The following is a 21,732-nucleotide window of genomic DNA, read 5'->3' as shown; positions in this document are numbered from 1 at the left end:
TAGAGCTAGCCCCCAATCGCTCCCCGATGACGTTGACTTGTCCACCCACACTCAAGCATCTCTTATCCCAACCCATTAAGACCACTTCCAGCGTCCAACCGCTGGGGGAAAGATGACTTGAGAAGCACGAAAGAGCGTTGGATTGGAGCATGATTGTTCTTGGCATGGATAGAATCATCTATTTTGCTGTTGATAATTTCGCCCTCCATGTTGTCCGGGGGCTAGGCTGAACACTTTGGTGGGCGTGTTGCTGTAGGTAACAGTAACATATCATCATGACATGCTATATCAACTGAGCTGATGTTTTTAGCCAACATCCCTGTTTTTCAAAAGGCGAAGTGTGCCTCCAACGTCTGACCGAACCTCAAAAGGCTTGCACGGTGTTACACGAGTCGGAAAACTGTCCCCGAGATTTGAGAACCCGTGGCTAGCCATCTCAGTACGGCCCAAGGGTTGAACATAGATTTTCACTATCAAGCAGCTGGATATGCACCGGGGGCAGCGAAAACTTCCGCCGACGCATTAGCTATCTGTCCGAGTCGGAACAAATGTCTGATAGTGTTTGAGAAAAATGAACTCTCGAAACCTTTACTCCACCTCAAAATCTTCCGAGCGGGTTCCGAGGAAATTGACAAGAAAACTGGGTAAGCGAGCATCCAATCAACATGGAAGAGTGTGATTGCGAAGGGCAGCAAATGGGAGATTGCTTAATCGTTGCTTTTGATTCAATTATGTGAGCTACCTCTTTCTCGCTTGCTCTTTTTGCTTTGTATTGACAATACTCTACCGTCTGAAGTTCCCTTGCTGTTGTCTTGAACAACAGCCTTCCCTACCATAATATGGCGCCGCCAGTTGAACTCCTCATTTCCCCGTGGATTACTTTTATTGTGCCAGTTTTTATATCTCTCTATTATCTGGTTCCTTGGTTCTGGATCCTTAATCACCTGAGGGATATACCCGGGGCCTTTTCAGGCCAGCTCTCGAACTTGTGGCTATTGCTTGCCTGTCGAGCGGGCAAGCGTTACAGCTATGTAGACGAAGCTCATAAACGATATGGACCCATTGTTCGCATACAACCTAATCATATGAGCATTGCCAACGAGGAGGTCATTCAGTTAAAATCGCTTCCATATTGGCTGGGTTAGTCAATGAAGCTGTATTCGCTCCCACTCGCTACTCATATAGCCACTAAGTCAATGTTTGGGGACGAGGAGTCATACATTTCACACCACCCGTGCTCTCCACCGTTTATTTTGTCAACGGCACCACGCTCCGTCCGAGGCCATTCCATGTTACCGAGAACCAGGCCAACGGTGTTGCTTTCTCCCAGGACCGCAACGGCAAGGGGGGCGTCTTTACTTCCCCACGGGGATGTGTCCCCGGACAAGAACCACCGAGGATACCTTACCGGCTCCGCACTCTAGACGCGTACGGTGTGTCGTACCCAGGCGCCTGGACGAGTGTCCCTCGGCCCGTCAGTGTTCTTATCTCTTTTGTCTACGACGGTGTCAAATCCACCAGGAGTGCCTGGGTATTCGCCTTTGCGGGGGAGGGGGTAGACGTTCTTGACTCTCAGACCGGGCTGGCGTTGGGGACCATTCGTGTGGTGGGCGGGGGGGACTATGTGGCGGTTAATATGGCCTTGGGACAGAACAAGCTCTGGATTATTGGGGCCGGGTGGTCTGGCATGTGACTGGCTTTCGCGAGACCCTTTTAAGAGGCTTCTAGGTGACCCTCGCAGGGACGGACTGCGGGTTTCAATTGAGATACCCTTTTGCATATAATCCGTAGTCCACGAGCCGGCCGAATGTTGAGGGTACCGTGATCTAAATGTATGAGTTGATGTGCAAGCTTCGACAACCTCTGCACTATTTCCCACTTAAGAATGATAGAAAGTGGGAGGCTGGGGATGATGGTCAGCTGTATGCATTTCCATTTTATGTCCGTTTGTTCTCTCGTGTCGGTAGACAGTCACCCGACTTCATCTCTGCCGAGCTCGCCTGCTTCATTTTCCTGTATACGTGAAATGGCAATTCTTTTGCTTCTACGGATGGTGCACGCTGCACTATTGTCATCCGTAAAGACTGATAAGGCGAAGAACAAACTCATCTGTGGCTCTGTGTGTTCAGGTCTTGGCGGGCCGTATAGTTGCGTTGCTTATATACGAATTTAGGTATACGGGCTTCCAGAACGTCATATGGGCTATTTGATTCAATTACCTCGATAGAGACAAATAGAAACGAAGAATGGCCCTTTTTAAATCGGAACAGCAAGCCGTCGGTGATCCATTGTGAAGCGTTATTGAACCTAACTTTGAAAAAAAAACGAAGCAAAACGCCCTCAAATCTTAACTTCGACAACGACGTACCTTGAAATTTATAGACGCTGCTAGATACGGTTAGACTCGGCTTTATCATTCCACGTCATTCAGCAGCTGCCTGAGACATGAGGACGCATTTATAGAAGCCTAGGCCCAGACCTCCTTCAACGGGATTAAATGTCTCTAAATGGCGATAATTTTTCACAAAACACTTACAATGATTACAAAAATTCTGAACTGCCTAGACTTCCGAGCCTTTCGCCACAGATGGGCTGCCGACCTACGTCAAATAGCCTTATCACCCCTCACAATCCTTGTTTGGACAGCATATACATCATTCAATTTCGTGAGATGGAATCTCATGAGGTCCCGACCATGCCCGCGCATCCGAGTTGTCTGTGTTGCTGACACGCACTCTCAGCGCTGCGACGTCCCAGATGGCGACCTTCTGATCCATGCGGGGGACCTGAGCCTCCATGGCAGTGCGGCGGAGATCCAGGAAACGGTTAACTGGCTGAAATCACTGCCACATTCTTACAAGGTTGTGATCTCGGGCAACAGTGATCGTTTTTTTGATGTTACCTCCCGATTGGCAGAAGATAAGTTGGCGATGACATTATCAGCCGACAGCACAAGCAAAGGAGCTGCACAGCTTCGGCGTTGTATGCCAATTGACTGGGGCGACATCTATCATCTACAGGAGGCTTCGGTGTATTTGCCCTTTCGGGACACATCTGGTATAACGCGGCAAATCCGTGTCTATGGGTCACCACAGATCCCTGTTTGCGGCGGGCCAGACAATGCCTTTCAGTACCCTGTCGACCAAAATCCATGGGCTGGAACCATCCCAGCGTCTACAGATATCTTGGTAACGCATACACCAGCCAAGTTCCACGGAGATTGGTACCAAGGGTCTCCTGAAGGCTGCCCATTTTTGCTGGATGAGCTGTGGAAGGTTCGCCCTTTGTTACATGTATTCGGCCACGTGCATACCTCTCATGGCGTGGAGAGGGTACAATGGGATAGCGCTCAGTGGTGGTTAGAGAAATACTATCGGGATACTTCAGACTCTGCTCAAAATCTGGGAATATCCACCCTGCGAGGCTTCTTCCATCCAGCGCTGTTCCTGGACGCTGTCATGATTCTGTTCTCTGCCACGGTAACTCTTATACGAGACTTAGCTAGTCTACGTCGCCGAGAAGAACGGTCTACATTGATGGTCAATGCGGCTTGCATGAGCGAAGACGGCGAACGGCTGGTGAATAAGCCGATTGTTGTTTATATATAGCCAGCGAAAATCCAGCTATCCGCGGTTAAGAGAATCGTCTCAGATCAGCATATCACTTGTCAGGCCACTGCGATGGGTTGTACTCTTGTGCAGCTTGGAAAAAACGTGATTTAGAGCAAGGCGCAGAAAGACGATAGCATCACGATTCCCATATTTGTATCATTTCTGAATGTCACTTCCATTTAGTAGTGGTGTGTTTGCGAGCTTAGGCCATAAATTTGGCAGTCTTTCGAATCACAGATACAACAATCACGTAAGCAAGAATATATAGTTATATAACTAGAGAGCACCCTGATAGGTGTTCAAGCTAGTTTTCATATGTCTGAATGATGAACTAAAGAAGGTCGGATTGCTAGAATCTAGATAGAAACGAAACTTGAAATATAGAAACGTAATAAGCAATATAGCCTGAATACGCAGTTTGAAGAAATGTACTTTTTGAGTTAGGGAAATCGCTGAAAGCTCTGCGTAGGTCTTGGTGATTGGATTCCGCAGCTCCAAGCCCCTAAACAGGCACGCGCCATGTATGGCTATATGCCGTCGACAGAAACTTTCTGGCTTTCTTGCTGACGGTCGCAAAGTAGCACGAACTCTTTCGGCAGGTGGCTGAGCAAAATGCTTCATGGAAGAGGTGTTGGGTGGAAAGATACCATCTGGGTCTGCAGTCTGCCTGGTTTTCTGGATCCTCTCGTACTTGGCCTGGTCATCGTAGTAGTAAGTAAAACTCTCCAGGTTAAAATCCCCATATGAATCCCACAGTACACGGCGGTCTTGTTTGATGAAGTTACCATTAGGCTCAATACCTTGTCATTGACGGTTTGCCAGTCCAGGGGCTCGCTGTTTAGCAGATGACGCGTGACAGCATTCTAGCACGCATGCAACTGTCGAGTCCTGCCAGCTGTAAGAGGTGCCGCTACTGGCATTAGTCGCGAACTTAGAGTAATTACCGCCAAAACACTACAGTTGAGCGGACAGCCAGCAGCGATTGGCATCGGGCTCGACGATCTCGTTGATGCGACCGGTGACCCAACTAGCCCAGCTATCATTGCTAAGTGAGGTTGGCTTGGTCAAATAGGCACGCTTGACGTACGGATAGTTGAATTCTCGCATGTTCCGGAAGATCCAGTCCCCTGTCAGCTTGGATATAGGTTTCTGTTGCACGCCCTGGTTGAAGATGGACATTTTTCCCAGCCGATCGAACCAGTCCATGTCGTATTTGGTACTTTTATTGAACAGTATCCACTGCACATAGACAACGATTGTACGGGGCCAGAAGGATATCCCATTTCCTCCATAAATCTCCGGATGTTGTTCTCTTATCTACCTATCCAACTCAGGCCACAAATTAATTTAATTTAAATGATGGCCTGCAGGCACTGATACAGAGATCATAATTATATACAAAGTTCTCATTATCTGGTATCTCCACTAAAATATCCAACAGTTGTCTCAATATCTCTTTATTGTACCGGTATAGTGCCTTAAGATCTCGGGAGCCACTATAGTCAATTTCACGATAGACCCAGATCGTGAAATGGGTCAGTACACCGAAGCTTCCTGGACTGCTTCCAATGATGGCGTAGAATAGCTCGGGGTTAGTCACCCTCGCAACTCCTTTGGATGTTCCTTCGTAATCCACGAGTTGAAGCAAGGTGGCATGGTCGCTAAACAAGCCAAAATCTCGCCCAATTTGGCCATATCCACCAGCCTGTATATGCCCCCCGAGATGAACGTCGGTACACTGCCCGTGAGGGAGAAATAGGTGGTACTTTTTGAAACATGCACTGAACTTTCCTAGACTCCAGCTGACGCTAGTGCGAGAAAAAGATTTGTAGTTAAGCTCGAGAACTGTAAGATCTTCAGGGCCTCTAAAAGCCTTTTCCGAATCCAGCTGGATATTGGGAACAAATGTAGATGAGGCACTGCTGTATTGGTGACCTCCAGTCCTAATTGTCACTGCAACTTTCTGGCGGTTAGCGTACTTGAGAGAAAGTACAATGTCATTTTCATTCTGTGGTTCGATTATGAGAGCTGGATGTATCCTGTGATCTATCTTGTGACTAGATGACGCACATTGGTACTTGGTATTCTGATGCGTCTCTGTCCCTTGGATGAACTGATTGCCTTCTATACCTGCAATGGTGTCGATGATGTTAGAGTAGGTCCATGCGAATTAACTGGTACGAGAGGATAGATATCTTGTACTGTGGGTGCATATATTTCATCGATTAACATGGATCTCGGAGTATTATCAAACCTCAAATGAACATGGGTTTACCGACAATCTACTATCTAGGCATGTGTGTAAAGACGGATCGCCGGATAGTCTGGTTACCCCTGAGGGTTCTATCACACCAATGGACATAAACACGGTTCTAAACCACGGCACCTAGCAGTCGTCATCTCAATGAGCGTTCGGAATTTGGTCATCATAGGAAGCACGCCTCCAAGGTTGCAGGTGTGACCTGAAATCGTCCCTGGAGACTTCTTACTCCGTACATCAGATACCGACCAGTCGATTTCAGATTTTCCATGTATCATTGTAATACTGCATAGAGGATCTAGGTTCTCACGAACGGTAAACCAAATAGCGTTTCTGGGGGTTTGGATGTAGATGGTACTTGGCTATTTTGAGACCTGAACGCACGAAATCGTTAATCGGGGAATGGAAATATGCATAGTTCAAGTATTTCAGGTTTCATACTTTCCTGACCGCTACTCCCGTAGCAAGACAGATACTAAAACCGAAAACAGTATATTCTACGACGGGTCGGCGGTATATATGCAATTCGTATTTGTAATTTATAAGTTGACCATATAGCAATGTGCTCGAAGCTTAGATCTTGCAGGATGTAGGAAGATCTCGTCAAAGTATTGCGCTCTGTATACTCTAACGGGAAAACGCAACCCAGGTCTTAGATTAATGTCCAAAGGAGGCGTTCCGTGCATCAAATACTGATAAGTGAAACTGAACTTCCACAAACTTTGTACGTTTGGGTGCGTGAGAGGCACGGGGCTCATTTTGCTAAATATTTTGACAAAGCTAACAAAGTATAGGAGAGCTCCAGGTAGCGAAGCAACTGACAATGTGTCTTCTGCAAAAATTGTTCCAATTCTTTCCTTCTTGACCAAAAAACTCGGAGGTGGTGGGTTCGGGTTATGCGTGGAGTAGCGAGCAGCGCGACCTCCAGCTTTATGCATGGCGCGTTTGAGATAAGAACTGCGCAGATGGTAGTGCTCGCCGGCCGTAATGGGAAGCGATCAGCGATCAGCGGCTGTCCGGGAAATGCGACGTCTTGGCTGCGTCGGAATTTCGATGTCCAGACAATCTACCGCAATGAATCATACACAATATCGAGCGCATTCTGTCTGTACCCGTTGCCATTCTCGCAAAGTCAAATGCGACTTGGAGAGTAGCCGAGACAATGTGTGCACTAATTGCCGTCGGTTCAATCAATCATGCATGTTCGTTTCTAACCCCCCCCCCCCCCCCATATAACTAAGGACTTCTCAACCGAATTGAATCCCAAGAGATTCTAACCAAATAACGAAGCAAACGAGCCAGTATTCGCAAGAAACGGAAGGTGGATGAGAGGAAATCTTCCCCGCAAAGATCGCGAAAATCACGATCTGAAGATTTAATCCCGGAAGACCGGGCTTTTGGCTCACAGCCGGGGTTGACCAATTCTGAAATTCAACCTTCACCAGCATGGGGAACAAGAGAATTCAGAGAGCATAACGGATTCATTGCGGAGCACTCGGTCCTGGCATACGACGAACCAACACAGCCCACAGTGTCGGAAGGATCTATCTCGAGCCTTCCATGCGTCAGAGACGCTATCTTATCAGCAACCGAGGCATTGGTCCTACCAGTTCCACCACTACGGCGAGCATTGATTGATATGTTCTTCGACCAAGTCTACCATGATTACCCAGTGGTTGAGCGAGGCGACATTTCGGCGTCAGGTTCATCCATTCTCCTCCAACAGGGGGTATTCCTAGCAGGAAGCCTTATGCGTCATGGCTCTGACAGTCTGAGGTTTTCGAATACTCTCTACGAGAAAGTCAAAGCATTAATTTATCTTCAGTACGAGACTAACAGCATTGCAACATTGCAGACGCTGTGCCTCTTGTCTTGCTGGAGCGTGAAGCCCCCGGACAAGATCAGTCTCGATGGGCCCTGGTATTGGACCGGGATAGCCTCACGACTCGCACTGCAGATGGGTTTGCATCAAGAGTCAACATACGCCAACAACGCCCATGCCTCATGTCTTCGAAAGATCTTTTGGCAACTCCATGTCAGTTTCAATCCTGAAATACTTGTCATATCCACACAATGACTAACGTACTCTACTTATCTGAACAGAATGCTGATAAACTACAAGCTGCATGTTGGGGTCGCCCGCCATCATTCAATCCTGCTTATATTGATGTGGAGTTACCGTCTCTAATGGATTTTGGTAACCAGTCCCTCCAGGCGATACTCTTCATTCACGGCACAAAGCTCTGTATGATAATTGGAGAGATTGCCGAGCTTCAGCGTGAAAAAGACCACATTGATCCGCAAAAAGCATCTCAACTCACGCAGAAGCTATGTGAATGGGTGCGGGAACTACCGGCAGAGCTGCATTTATATGATGCCGCGGGTGATAGGAACCAATTCCGTCGTGCGGTATCAGAATTGTTCATCAGATACTTTGCCACTGTCATTCTACTGCATCGCCTACACGGTGGGATTGACCGACACCGGCACACGTCAATACCGTGCTTGGTTGCCTCCTCATGCATGATCCATCTTTATGAGGAGATTTTGTTCAGGGATGAGGCATGTTATTTGCTTCAAATGAATGGGTTCCTATGCATGGTGGCGTCCCTCCCACAGATAAACTACAAATCTCGATCACCAGAGAAAGAAGCTGCACGTCAGAGGGAGATTGAAGTTCTCTGCTCTGTGTTGAAACAGATGCGAATGAAGTACGGAGGATCCGAAATGGTGCTCAGAAAGATCATGAAGTTACAAAGACAAGTGGATACTTCAATGGGAGAACAGCCACTCCCCGAAACAGAAAGGATCGAAACACCCACAAGTCTTACGGAAGGCAACTTTTACAGTCGGCTTCAAGAACTTTTTCCTTTTCCTAATACTATGTGCAGCCAGATGGATTTGTTAGAGCGGACAGTGGATTTAGAGGAATGTTTCGCCCCAAGCTTTCTTCCCATCGACACTGAATGGTTCTTTAATGCAGAGCTGGACCTCATGGACTCAAATGAGATGTACGCGGAGTTACCAAATGTTATTTATAATCCTTCCCTAGGGGAAAGTTCGATGTCGTACGCTTCTACTCAAAAGTCGGCGCTCGGTACACGGTTCTCGGCACTCGGCACGCCAATAATGACGCATCACGATGCTCGTGGAAATAAATTTATATAATCGTAATCCCCTACGTTCTGCCGATTGCTTTTACGTTCTGCCGAGTGGACAGAACAGTAAGGCAGGCCATTCCAAGCAATGAATGATCCCGCATACTTACGAAGTTTTCACGATACGCCGCAGGCCCTTGCTGGATCAGACTCTCGTCACTCCGGGAGATTTATGGGCCACATCAGGAGTTGTATATAACAGCTCGAAAACAATTTAAGTCGCTTTACACCACGAATCTCAGTAATCACGCTTTTTCGACATGCAAACTTGGTCATTGTTGGTTATTGTTGTTGAAGTATTGCTTCCAATTGGCATGGCGAAAATGCCAGTAATTGCCGCTCTCGGCTGACCGTCCGTTGGCTCGGCACGGATGGTTCCTCCGAGTTTTTGTCAGCGGCGTCGTTTCAGCCCTTAACTACTACTACCCAGAACGCCTCGACCGAAGTACGGTTCTTACAAACCATTTCTTTTTCAAGTATTCAACTTCTGAACCAACTCTGCTTCCATTACTCAATATCCGCGGAACATGGCATCCAGCTCCGACAGTGGAGTTTTGCGGTTGACGTTTCTTACGACAGGATCAGTCCGCATCAGGCCGTCAATGAGATCCCAGCCTCCAAGCAACGTTCCTCTTCTTCGTCGCCTGAGATCTGTTTGCGATCGTCGGTGGACAGATCCTCTGCCAGTTGGAGCTTTTCTCATCCACCACCCTGAAGGTCCTTTTCTATTTGACACTGGTCAGTCTCCTTGTTGCAACAATCCTGGCTATTTTCCACGACTCGCTATTTTCAACAGTCTCCTGAGTGAGTTCACCATCGAGCCCAAGGATGGCATTGTGAACCAGCTCCGGGAAATAGGAATAAAGCCCACCGACCTGAAGGGAGTCATCCTAAGCCATCTTCACAACGATCATGCGGGTGGTCTAGAGGACCTGATCGCCGAAGCACCAGAGTTGCCAATATATGTCTCTCGGGAACACTGGAACGCCTTTGGGAAGCATCCCTATTTTGCGAGCATGGAGGGAGCAACTCCAAATCACTGGCCGAAAGAATTCACGCCGAGGATTGTGGACCTCCAAGACAAACCCCTTGGGCCGTGGGAGCAGTCTTACCCGCTCACAGAGGATGGAAAAATATGGATAGTGGATACCTCCGGCCATGTTCCAGGGCACATCAGCCTGGTTTTGTATACTGATGCGGAGCATTCGAGCGTTGAGAATACCGGTAAACAGCGTCTTGCTTATTTTTTGCCCGGCGATGCGACGTACGGGTTGGATCTGCTGGATAAGGAGGAGCCGGACGGCATCAATGATGATCCAATGCGTGCCTTGCGGACCTTGAAAACCATCAAACAATTTGCTAAGGAAATGGATGTGGTCATTCTGCCCAGTCATGATCCTAATACTCCGCAGCTGCTCGCCAACCGACAGGCTTACCGACCACCGAATTGATGATCCTGCATTCGATTCGGACATTATCTCCGCTTTGTAAACTTGGAAGCAATTTTGCTGCCTTGGATAATTAATGAAGTTTTCTCACGTAAATAAGTTGCAGAGTCCTACTTCTCAAGCCCGGCCAGTATCAGCTAGCACTAAGAATATATTTCTCATCAGAAAGAAAAAATAAATTAATGTGATTTTCATGATTCTATATTTTGATTTTACTCTAGAGTTTCATAGATAGGCTTAATCTAAATTATATACTAAGAAATAAAGATAAACCGAAACTTGTCTTTTTATTATTTCTATCTCAGTTTCTGCTAAGCTCTAGTTTACTTTAATAGAATAGAGAGGGTAGTATATCGCTGTCTTAAATAAATAATAGTGTTACAAGATATACTGACTATCCGAATTGTATAGGGGATCCTACTTGATCGATGGTGGAAGTCGGAATCGATGCCGTATTAGGATAAGCTACCTTTCTATGAGACACAGGAATATCAGGGGGTATAAAGAGGTAACTAGGAAGCACGATGGAGCTGAGGCCCTTAATGGGGATCAGCAAGAGTGAAATTCAATGTTTACAGTGACCTATATTACTATATCCAATGTGGAAGCTGGGCCAAATCACGATTATACTCGGTGAATCGGACACGATCATGGAATGATATGCAAGGTGGAACGGTCTATAGTGTTATTTTACGTCTTTTATCTTCTATTTAGATTTATCTCCTAGCAGTTAATGTCAATGTTTCTCAATGACATCAATTTTCCCCTTCACTCGCTTAGAATTCTAGTTAAGATAGCAACAATATAGTTGTATTAAATGCAACATGGTAGCTTGAATCTAGTCACCCCGGCGTGTAGCTACGTAATGGCGTTAAGAGAGGCAGTGCTACAGAGAGCTAGGTTGTATCTAGTACACTCACCCCATTTATTACATGCACACTCAGTCATATTACCCCCTAGTGTCTGCGAGGATTTCGCGTATATCGTCGTCCATTCTAGATTCGCTAAGCAAAACCCTGAGTATGCTATATCAAAGGCTCTTCTTCAAATCGAATCCCACCCCCTGAAGACACAATACCCGCAGTCGACTCCCAAAAATTCCATCGTCTTCTGTCAAAGCGTCCACCGTGACATGTCCGGGTGGACCGTTTTATCGGGTGCCCAATTATATCCCCGCGGCGCCTTTGCTAGCCGCCAGGCAATCCATTCCGTATCTCGCCAGATAGTATTCTGGTCTGAGGGATCGGCATCCTCGAAGTTCATAATGTAGCTGCTCATAGTATACACAGGTCATATATTAGTCGGGTTTGCAGGCGACAACAGCCATTTCTGGCTCATAATCCCGAGCACTGCACTCACATATTGCCTTTTTCAGCATCCCAGATAAGATTTTCGATAGCTGACATCGCAGGTTTGAAGCCTGCGCTAACGCAGTTCCTAGTATCAGGATAATATTGTTAGAGAGTGTACGGTATGTAGTAAGGGGGCAAGACTAACAACCACGCTCGTTTGAAGGCATTTCGGACCGTGTTCCTATTCTGTCCGTCCATACTCCAGAAGATCTCTTGGTTCAGATACTTTCCTGGGGGGCGTTGGATCAGGAGATAGTGGAGAAGACCGCCCGGAACTGGGCCCGTGTGATCCTGTTCATCTTTCTTCACGTGTAGCAGCTTTGGGGCGGAGCTACATGCATTCTCGGTGAGGACCTTGAGGGCCTCCAATTGGTATTCCCCAAAGTTAGGTATTTTCTGAGAGGCAAGCCGGGCTCTTTCATTTGGAGATGTGTACTCCAGCCCCTCGTACGGGATCCTTGTCGCGGATGAGGACTTATCATATGTATGAAAGGGCAACGAGAACGTACTGCATGAAAGCCTTGATTATCCCTTTAGATGATGAATCGCTCAACTCATGGCAGCTGAAAGTTCCGTAGGCGGCCGCTACTCTGGGACGCAGATGATGTTCATAAGCTGTGTGCTGATGATACAGTTCAGCCAGTTTCTCGTCCAATACCCAAGTACTCGGAATATTGTCGCTATGTAGACTAATAACCTTCGACTCCCAACCTACAAAGAACTCCTTTCCATTGTCATCCATCTTGTAGGTCGGTCTGTATGACGGAGAGAGATATCGTGCGGAGCGTGGGTGGTGAACAGAATACGCGGGTTAGACAGCGCGGGGAAGTCCAAAGCTTATCATCACGACGTCAAACTACAATGCATTCCAGTGGGTGACTAATACTTTAATAAAATTATGTCAATTGGAGCACGCGCGCGTGTATGTCGCGGAGTGTTATGGGCGCGACGCAGAGTCCTGAGAGTGAATTGATTTCCCTTGTAGTAGGCAGTAAACCCGGATAAGAAAGTAAGTATGGAAACCCAAGCCAGAACCAATCTTCAAAATGCCAAGTGGAACTGCCCAGAGGCCCATGAAGGCCATTAAAGATTCTTTACCAGATCTTAATTTCGGCATACACAAGACTAAATCCCTTGCTTTGCATCCCGAGACTTTCATCGGGCCATAAGCCCCTTGGGAAAACTTTTGAGAAAGAGGCGAGGCAGAATCTCGTAGCATTGAACCTTGGAAATGGGGGTCCAGTATTGGGCTTCAGGTCGAGCAAACAACCGACATTACTACCTGAGGAACAATTCGTTGTCGGCGACGAGATGGGAATACAAGGTCGATTTATCGAGAGGCTGTCGCAAGCAATGACAGCTATTTTCACGGCGACTGGATCAAGAACACGCTTTGGGGATTACAAGCCTACTAGTGACTGATGCATCAAAGGGAAAGTGCCGGATGTGGCCATTATGGACCACAATAACCTGCTGCGTGTCATAGGGGAGTTGAAACCCCCATGGATAGATCAACATGATCTCGAAGCCGCATACCGAGACCACATTCGCCTGCGACGACTCTTTGGTATATACAAACATAAACAAGACATACATAGTGGTATCACTAACTTTGAACAACAAGGTCAAATCGTCGGGTATGTGGTTACCGCGAAGTTCAAGTACGGGTTCATATCAACCTATTGTATGACAATTTTATTGGAGCAGGAAGTGATAAGGGGAGTATGGACAATAGCCTCTAGTAGGCCAATCATGAGCTGCACAGAATGGAAAGATGTGGAGGATGGAAACTACGAGGACACGGTTTCCCTGAGCGTGTGTTTCCTCTATCTTGTGCGTATGGCAGAGAACGATCATATTGCGAACAATCAGGTGCCAGAGGAACAGTGGTTTGAATGTTAGTACAAGTTTGGGGTGATAGGGTAGGTCTTGTTAGTCTCCCATTTCCGTATGCTAAGAAAAGAAATACGAACCCCTTTAGCGGAATTCTTGAATCCTTGCGGGTTGCCAAGACATCAAGTATGGATTGACGCCGCAAGTTGCCTCTCATGATCAACATCGAACAGCAGCCAGGCAACCTTTGTGTTCGTGCAAATGTTTAAATTCTGTATATATCCAATAGAAATATACCTAGGTTTGATGATGGAAAACTATATTCCGTTTGCGGAAATGTGGCAATCCCTCCACATGTTTACCAGGAAGTGTTAAGAGCAAGTCAAATGTCCATGACGGTATGCTGGCAGCTATTCTTCGGTCTAGACATATTATATGCAATAAGTTGTACAGCATAAATTACCCTGTGGCAAATTCCCCGGGGGTTCCATCTTACATTAGACAAATTACGACTGTGCTTGCTAAACTCTACTAAAACTCAAAATGATTTTTAGTATCCGTTAGATGGCCATAATTGAGGGCTCTATACACCTCTGCAATGGATGCAGCCATCCCAGGAAATGGAACCACCATAACATATTGTCTACAGAATAGAAGCGCTCATTCGTAATTACATTATGTAGTTCTGTACAATAAGGCCAGGTGACCATAGGTACTTGATTCAACGCCACATGTCAAGTATACTATGATACGAATATGGTAAAACTCATGTCTCATGTAATTTAAATATCTAGCGGACCAATATTCTAAACCTTTTCATAACTACACCTGGGCTCATGATCGGATGATATTTGCACTAGCAGTAGCTCCAGATAGGGAAACGAAATTCTAAAGTAAAATCTTACGTCAAGATGAGATTGACACAAATACTATCTCCACATTGCCGATCAGCGCTGTCATATGAGTGTAGTACGAGGCCCCTAAGATTGGGCACATATGGAAAACCTTAGTAGCTCAAGGGCTCTCTAGGTACAACTGAGATAAGCGGTAACTTGAAAAACCTTTTGCTGTTTTTAAATAATCATCAAAATGATCTCTTGTGAACTGCAACTGCCCTTTAGAGGTATTTATATTTATTGATATATTAGATTCCGTTTACTTTCAAGTAAGAATACTTGGAGATTTCAGGACGACAGTATCATATCGCAAAATAAGGAAACCAACATAATGAGAATCGAGATATTTGGTTTGATGTTTCCAATATATAGTCGGTCGTTCGAGACTATCACTTGATTATAGAAGAAATCATAACAGCAAGAAAATGGAATACAATAATGTGTGGCGTTCTTTACATAATGTGGTGTTTTGCTGCTGTAGGCTATTGAGGTGATATGGACTCTAGACCAGTATGATATTATGGTTATTGAATCAACCTAGGTTTATAATCTATTTGATATTTATTGTATGACCTAAACCAGATATCTAACTAGCATAGTATATTTTTCCTGGCCTTAGCGCACACTCTTTGTCACAAATGTGCTCTCATGATAGACTATCACATGTGTATATTCGAATATGGTGTGACAATCACATCAAAGCCCAGACTTTTTGATTAATTATTCTTTACGCAACTGAAACAGGTCTGGATAGATATAAAATCCCGAGGTTGCTCTTGTTCAGAACCACCAGTTTAGTGGTTACCACGCCAATCTGTATGGCTGTCTCTGTGCTTTACATAATTAAAAGCTGAACTTCCAATATAAACCTTTGATATAGATACCGACAAGATTCATATGTGCAAGCCTAAATTTTTGAAGGAAGAATACTCTGGTCAGAACTGTAGGAGTGTAACCTCTGGCTCTGGGCTATGGTCTCTTGCTTTAGAGAAAATGTCCTTTTGGCCCAATGGCAAAAGGCTACGGGTCAGGTTCCTTTGGGATACCGCATATATAAAGGAGAAGATCCGGCAATATACCCAGGTGTGGGAAAAGTACGCTAATATCGACTTTCGCTTTGTTGAAACGGGCCCTGCAGAGATTCGGATTGCTTTCAAAGATGATGGCTCAGGGAGTTACGTGGGAACGGAGAATACGCGTATTCCTGCCGAAGAGCCAACAATGAATTTTGGGTCGTTTGACCGAAATACCAGGGAAGAAGAGTTTTCGCGTACAACAATGTGAGTATATACCTTCATCCAGTATATACCCTCGTACATCCCACACTGATTCTAAAGTACGTAGTCACGAATTTGGTCATGCGCTTGGGTGTATTCATGAGCATCAAAGCCCGGCTGCAGAGATTAAATGGGATGAGGGTAGGCTTTTAGAATACTTCAAGCCCTGGAGCAAGGAAACCATCGAACACAATATCATTTCAAAGTATGCACAGGGAGCCGTCGTTAACACCGCTTTTGACATGAGGCCTATCATGCTTTATTTCTTCCCGGCATCCATCACCACGAACAACCTGAGCACACCGTTGAACTCTGTCCTATCAGATCAAGATAAGACGTTTATCAATAGTATCTACCCCTTTCAGAACCGTGCTAAAGGGTCCTTTTATTCCTTTTCGACCCTTGAAAACAGACCATGGTATCCCCCAATGTTTCTTAACCCAAGCAGATCAAATATGACCCAACCTACTTACAAACCCCGAAGATAGCTGTTGGGCTTAACCTGCTAGATATCTATCTGGTATCACTAATGATTTTTCTCTTATTTATTCTTCGTTAAGTTAGTACTATTTCGTGAGTTAGAATCACCTTTTCTTTTGAGCTTTGGCAGATTATACAGATATTTTTGAGAATAATTACTACTACTGTATACTGAAGACAGCATTGCTGAAGAACGCATAGTAATATGACATATATAAACCATGTTATGGTAAATAACAACATGAATCGCTTGCATTCAGGCATTCTGTATTTCGATGAGACGGCCGGCTTTACGAAAAGACAATGACTTTTGTGTGAATGGCAAATTTTCAAGCAATCAGAAATACTAAAAGACATTGAATTTTGGGGACTCTCATCAGCACATTTCACTAGGCCTTTTCGTAGGAGTTCGATTAGTTTCACGTTGGTGGTATTGCTGTAAGTCCTTCAGGGAATGGAGGGATAATGTTTTCATGTCGTAGGTTGCATTGTTGAAAATGTCGCTGACAAGCAGCAGACCAAAATCTGATTGGATAACTCCTGTCGGAAAATTGTCTGCAACAATTCTGGCATCTTGTTTCTTCCTTCAGGCAGCGATCTGCACATGCGCGCAGTCCAATTATACAGCCTTGTCCCTGTCTTTCTAGGCCCAATCGACACTCTCGGAGTTCTCTTTGATTTTCATAACAATGCATGAGACAAGTCAAACCAATAAGACCGGGCTTGATGTCACACTTCGAGAAGCACGCCCCAAGCATCTCAGAGCATTTCCTAGTCGCCTGACAGTTCAATTGTGTTGTTAAGAACAAAAATACCAGTAAAACAATTCTAAGTTCCATGGCTCATGCGATAGGTTATCTGCCTTAGCAGTTAAGTAATATGGGAGTATAACAACAAGAAAAAGTTCTGTCTGGCAAAGGAGTAACTCCTGAATTTAACGTTGTCAGTCAGGATGGGAGGGTTTTCTTTCTTCCTTTCTTTCTTTCTTTTTTTTTATAAAAAACAAAATTCTGCTGATGTGGTCTCGGGTCACTTAGTGAAAGAAAATCAAGGTTTCTCAAGCTACAAGCCTGAGCAAATCTCAATGTATCAATATATCTTCGGTATAATCAAAGATTAGTTGAGAATTCCTAGCGGAAGGTGAAAGTGAAATATTTATAATTGTTCCCTGGTTCGATGTCGTCACTGAGGTCATCACCAGGGAAATAGAAAATTAAAATTCTGGGAAAACACGAAACTGGATTCGTCTGAAACCTACAAAATCATAGGTATAGACAATCTAGAGCTTAGCCGTCTGAAGTTTATCAATCGAATACAAAGTATCACAAGACACGCAAAATCTAGAAGAATACCTTGAGGCGCGTCCATTGGCTTAATCACCACCAAACCATCCATTCTAGACCTTCTAGGTTGCATGGTACATCATCCTACAGTACCACAGTTAAGTAAAGAAATTTCCAGACAGGGTTTCACTTGTTGTTTTCATTATGCTTACATATTGATCCGTCTAAACTTGTGCTGAACATGAGTTCGGTCTGTCATTTGATCTAAAATACCCAAGCCAGCCACAAAGTTTAATTAGGATAGGGTTAATTACCTCTCAGTGATTTGGTGCCAGGACTTAACCTATCTCAAAATTGCTGGACTCTGCTCTTTTTTTTCTTTCTTTCTGTCTTTTTTTTTTTTTTTCGGCTACAGTCCACCACCATGTTGACTATGATTCCTATCAGCTGTGTTGTCGATTCCGCTAACAGAGCAGAACCATTATCATTCAGAGTATACAAGCCGGTAGGTTGGTTTGAATATCGGCCCTCGGATAGCAATTGGGAAAATAGTTAACCGCAGAGAGCCACTCTAGATGGCTATGGCGGTTTCATGGTTTTCAATAGTCAGCACATGGTCCTGGTCGATTTAATTGGAAGATGCATCCCATGCCTTTTCGGCTTGTGCAGATTTGACGAAGTGATTATTATTCTCTGGGTCAACTTGCTGTTCGATGTTCGCAGACAGGAGGAGCTGGGTCACGAAATCTGATGGTTCCAAGTCTGTTTCCAGTGGGACAGTTGGAAACGCAGCAGTAGATGTATCATACGACCTGCAACCAAATAGTACTGGTGCAATCTCCCGTAATTAACCTCCATACAGGTGACTTGAAACTATATGGGTATATGAACTCGAATGAAAAGAAGGATGGCTTCTCTAAGATTTAACGTAGACGCTGTGGGGGAGAAGACTCCATGCCTGGAAAATCATCTGCTGCACCAGTCCTAGGAATGAAGCAAGACTCAGTACACATCACAAGCCCATAAAACGATCATGACGTGGCTTTACTGGCAGGAGAGCCCGCATCTTTGAACGCATAGTATAGTTGGCAACGGAGAAAAGGGACGGGCAACGCATTTTCACCTGGATCCTTCATCGAATTTCATCACTGCAAAGAATGGATGACGATCAAGCCTTCGCGCCTAGTCGGTCTGGACATCTTGACATCCTCAACATGCAGGAGTATAGACCGTATGAACTGCCCCGAAATTTTACCAGCTCTTGATTCAAGGTGCAGCTTGCGGGGATTAAGGTCACCCCAGAAGATCCCTACTCTAAAAGAGGGAAATCCGGTCAAGCCCACCAATCACCGTTTCTTGCAGCGGTAGGTGGAAATAAAGATTCCTTGTTTAAATTGTTGTACTATATAGTGTTGTGAAAGAAATACCGCCGAATTGTGTGGAATGTTAAAAAGGGGAACAGAAAGGTAGAAACCCAGGTGTAGCCGAAGCCTAATCAAAAACTTCAAAAACATAGGAGAATGACAATGCTTTCACAATTACTCTAGTACTTGCCCACCGTGCAAAGCATTTACGGGCATTTTGATGTGGCTGTAAAGGCAATGATGGCCTGCAAGATTGACCAATTGGGTCGAACCATTGAGAGCGGATGAAGGTCAAAAGACTAAGACAAACACGCCTAATTTTATTGTCTTGCCTTAGCCCGACAGACACAGGTGCTTGGTACGGGGCTCAGCGCCGTGACTAACCCATTTCAAGAAATTATCCAAGTTCAACTTGACGTTATTCGCGGTATTCGATACTTTAGTGAAAAATTGGCGCATTTCACCCTCATAATCATGATTTGGTCCATCAAGATACGCAGTTATGAACTACTTTAGCAATTTCGAGGGCCGTATCAACCTGAGATGTGTTGTCATACTTCTGCGAGAGCGATGCGTATTAGTTCCCTCCCAAAAGACCAGAAGTAGGGTTTCGAGCGACCCACTGTATATTTTTGCGTGTGTAGCGACACGTATCCCCTTCCAATCGAAAAGATGACCAAGCAAAATGGCTCGATAATTCCTGTTGCAATCCAATTTCAAGCATACCTTACCTGCACTCTAGACGCGGTCTGATATTCGAAAGGGTTTTAATGAAGTCAAACAACATGTATAGATCTCGTAGTCTATCCCCACACTCGGTACCCCTTAGCTAGCAGACCAACTTGCGCCACGACAGCACGTAGTATGTACTATGTCCCTAGTGCAGCTGAGTATTTGTGTGGAGCTGTGACAAATATTGCAAGATGTGGTGAGTTCTCAATAATTCAGTAAGTCAGACTCTGTCTGCCTGCGCACATCGCATTGAGGCGGAACTCCTCCTTATTATTAACCATGGTCCATTAATTGTACCGCTGAGTGGAAGTGGCTTGTAAAATGTACCAAATTCACCGTTGATCATGTGTCGAATACAATGATCCCCGGATAATGGGGAAAATGAACTCTTGTGCGCAGGCTCTGTGCCATGATTCGGCGGTCGCTAACTAGCCCCTAGCAACACGCAGAGCTAGAAATGAGTTGCCGCTTGTGTTTCAACTCGAGTAATTACAGTTAAATATTGCCAATCGAACTCATCAATCGATAAGACCACCTGTTCTGGAAAACCACATTGATGTGATGGAATCTTCATTCAACGATGGTTGTGAAGTGCATCTTCGATACGGAAACTCCCTCGATGAAAATATCTTGCATTTGGCTTTGTCATCCTAATTCGACATTACCTACGGCCTCCCAATTGGACTGGGCTGCTTGCTTATCGTCGAACTCTTCTGTCAGCTGACGACCTCTCTTCCGTCGAATGCCACAGTGTCCATTCAACAGGCGGTTTCGTGTTCGTATGGTCTAGTATGAGCTCCATCAGAGCTCCCCGGGTTACCCCCTATGTAAAGTTAGCAGCAAAATTTGACAATGACCAGTGCAAATGTATGTTGGTGCAAAACCATAGCTTCTCCAGTATTCCTAGACCACGTACTTGGCATTCCTTTTATTCTTACGAAAAGAAACAGGCTTCCACCATTTTACTGAAGGTACCCTACCTCAATACCAGACAGATATGCTATATCACAGACAGCAAGTCCTCTAATAGTTAATGCTTGCCTGGAATGTAACGCGGCTGCCTGCGAGTACTAAACATTGATTTGTTTCACATCATTTGATATTAGGAACATGGAATCCTTGTACAAAGAACTTTTTAACGCATCAATTTGAGCAAGCTGTGCAATTCGCAGGGAGCCCCCTTTTCGAAAACCAGTTATTGCCTTGCCTCATAGAAGCCGCAGTAGACTGTCGTATGAGCACTAGTCGACGCAATTGCCATCTCCACAGAGGACAACCGCGCGGTAATATACTTCCGCAATTGTCAGACACATAATACGTCTCCAAACTTGTGAAAATCCGCTTTGCCTCCCACATTCATTGTACAAATCCCTCTTGAATACATCATCAATTGTCTTCCTCGTCGTCTCTGTCAACCTGTCCTGTGCGCCGACATTCCGATAACCAAAATCATGTCGTCTGCAGCTCGGCTCAAAATTAAATCCCACTGGCATATCTGGAGCCATGGTACAGTCATCGGACGACCAATCAAAACAAGGGGGCTCTCTGGCCTCCCGAGCCGCGCTAAAAGCCTCGATATTCGTGTTGAAGATAAGTTCGTCCGTTGTGGCGGCAGTGCATTCATTCTGCCTTTTGGAATTTGAGGATGCCAGTAGAGCGCTGGTATTTGTGAAGAGTGTCAGGACAGTCCATATGGAGACCCTCATGCCGAGTCTATTCTACAGCCTCAGTTAGTTCACGCAAAATCAGATATGTGGAGTACAGACTTACCAGTAAATAGTTATCTGCACGTTAGGTGAGACGTTAATGTTGTATAAGGAATGGCAAAACCTATTTAAGCAGATGCAAGTAATGGCTAGTACTACTGGAATGTGGGAACAGCCTCTCGTATCATAGTTCTTTAAGTACTCAAACCCAGAAGGTATCCAAGCATGATCGAAGTATGGTTTCATGCTGATGATATCATGATAAAACTAAACTAATTTAAAGTGGTAACGTGGTCTACTGCGTGTGAACAGCATTTGAAATTAATTAATTG

The 21,732-nt window shown here is 45.2% G+C and overlaps 7 protein-coding genes across 7 annotated transcripts; 5 read left to right on the top strand and 2 right to left on the bottom strand.

The window, feature by feature from the left end:
* Positions 1 to 839: 839 nt before the first annotated feature.
* On the top strand, positions 840 to 1,693 carry BDV38DRAFT_286631 (uncharacterized protein; the record flags this gene model as incomplete). The annotated part of the gene is made up of 2 exons (XM_032060712.1): positions 840 to 1,140; positions 1,194 to 1,693. The coding sequence occupies 2 exons, from the start codon at positions 840 to 842 to the stop codon at positions 1,691 to 1,693; spliced, it is 801 nt and encodes a 266-aa protein (XP_031909654.1).
* An 843-nt stretch (positions 1,694 to 2,536) lies between these two features.
* BDV38DRAFT_257759 (metallophosphatase domain-containing protein) lies at positions 2,537 to 3,862 on the top strand (the record flags this gene model as incomplete). The annotated part of the gene is made up of 1 exon (XM_032055646.1): positions 2,537 to 3,862. A coding segment is annotated over one exon (1,072 nt), but the record flags the coding sequence as incomplete, so codon positions are not given.
* A 2,905-nt stretch (positions 3,863 to 6,767) lies between these two features.
* Positions 6,768 to 9,039, top strand: BDV38DRAFT_286628 (fungal specific transcription factor domain-containing protein; the record flags this gene model as incomplete). The annotated part of the gene is made up of 3 exons (XM_032060711.1): positions 6,768 to 7,021; positions 7,162 to 7,906; positions 7,975 to 9,039. The coding sequence occupies 3 exons, from the start codon at positions 6,768 to 6,770 to the stop codon at positions 9,037 to 9,039; spliced, it is 2,064 nt and encodes a 687-aa protein (XP_031909652.1).
* A 69-nt stretch (positions 9,040 to 9,108) lies between these two features.
* BDV38DRAFT_257755 (N-acyl homoserine lactonase family protein) lies at positions 9,109 to 10,591 on the top strand. The gene has a single exon (XM_032055645.1). The coding sequence runs from the start codon at positions 9,557 to 9,559 to the stop codon at positions 10,478 to 10,480; it is 924 nt and encodes a 307-aa protein (XP_031909651.1). The 5' UTR covers positions 9,109 to 9,556; the 3' UTR covers positions 10,481 to 10,591.
* Positions 10,592 to 11,832: 1,241 nt separating this feature from the next.
* On the bottom strand, positions 11,833 to 12,571 carry BDV38DRAFT_274164 (uncharacterized protein; the record flags this gene model as incomplete). The annotated part of the gene is made up of 3 exons (XM_032057801.1): positions 11,833 to 11,914; positions 11,975 to 12,160; positions 12,339 to 12,571. 3 exons carry the CDS (start codon positions 12,569 to 12,571, stop codon positions 11,833 to 11,835), a joined length of 501 nt encoding a protein of 166 aa, XP_031909650.1.
* A 2,980-nt stretch (positions 12,572 to 15,551) lies between these two features.
* BDV38DRAFT_286625 (uncharacterized protein) lies at positions 15,552 to 16,323 on the top strand (the record flags this gene model as incomplete). The annotated part of the gene is made up of 2 exons (XM_032060710.1): positions 15,552 to 15,838; positions 15,903 to 16,323. 2 exons carry the CDS (start codon positions 15,552 to 15,554, stop codon positions 16,321 to 16,323), a joined length of 708 nt encoding a protein of 235 aa, XP_031909649.1.
* Positions 16,324 to 16,734: 411 nt separating this feature from the next.
* Positions 16,735 to 17,154, bottom strand: BDV38DRAFT_295979 (uncharacterized protein; the record flags this gene model as incomplete). Its single annotated transcript, XM_032062823.1, has 2 exons — positions 16,735 to 17,094; positions 17,131 to 17,154. The coding sequence occupies 2 exons, from the start codon at positions 17,152 to 17,154 to the stop codon at positions 16,735 to 16,737; spliced, it is 384 nt and encodes a 127-aa protein (XP_031909648.1).
* Between the last annotated feature and the right edge of the window lie 4,578 nt (positions 17,155 to 21,732).

This window comes from Aspergillus pseudotamarii (assembly GCF_009193445.1).
Source record: "Aspergillus pseudotamarii strain CBS 117625 unplaced genomic scaffold BDV38scaffold_64, whole genome shotgun sequence".
NCBI lineage: Eukaryota > Fungi > Ascomycota > Eurotiomycetes > Eurotiales > Aspergillaceae > Aspergillus > Aspergillus pseudotamarii.
The sequence above is the reverse complement of the archived record's forward strand: the minus strand, read 5'-3'. Positions and strand labels throughout refer to the sequence as shown.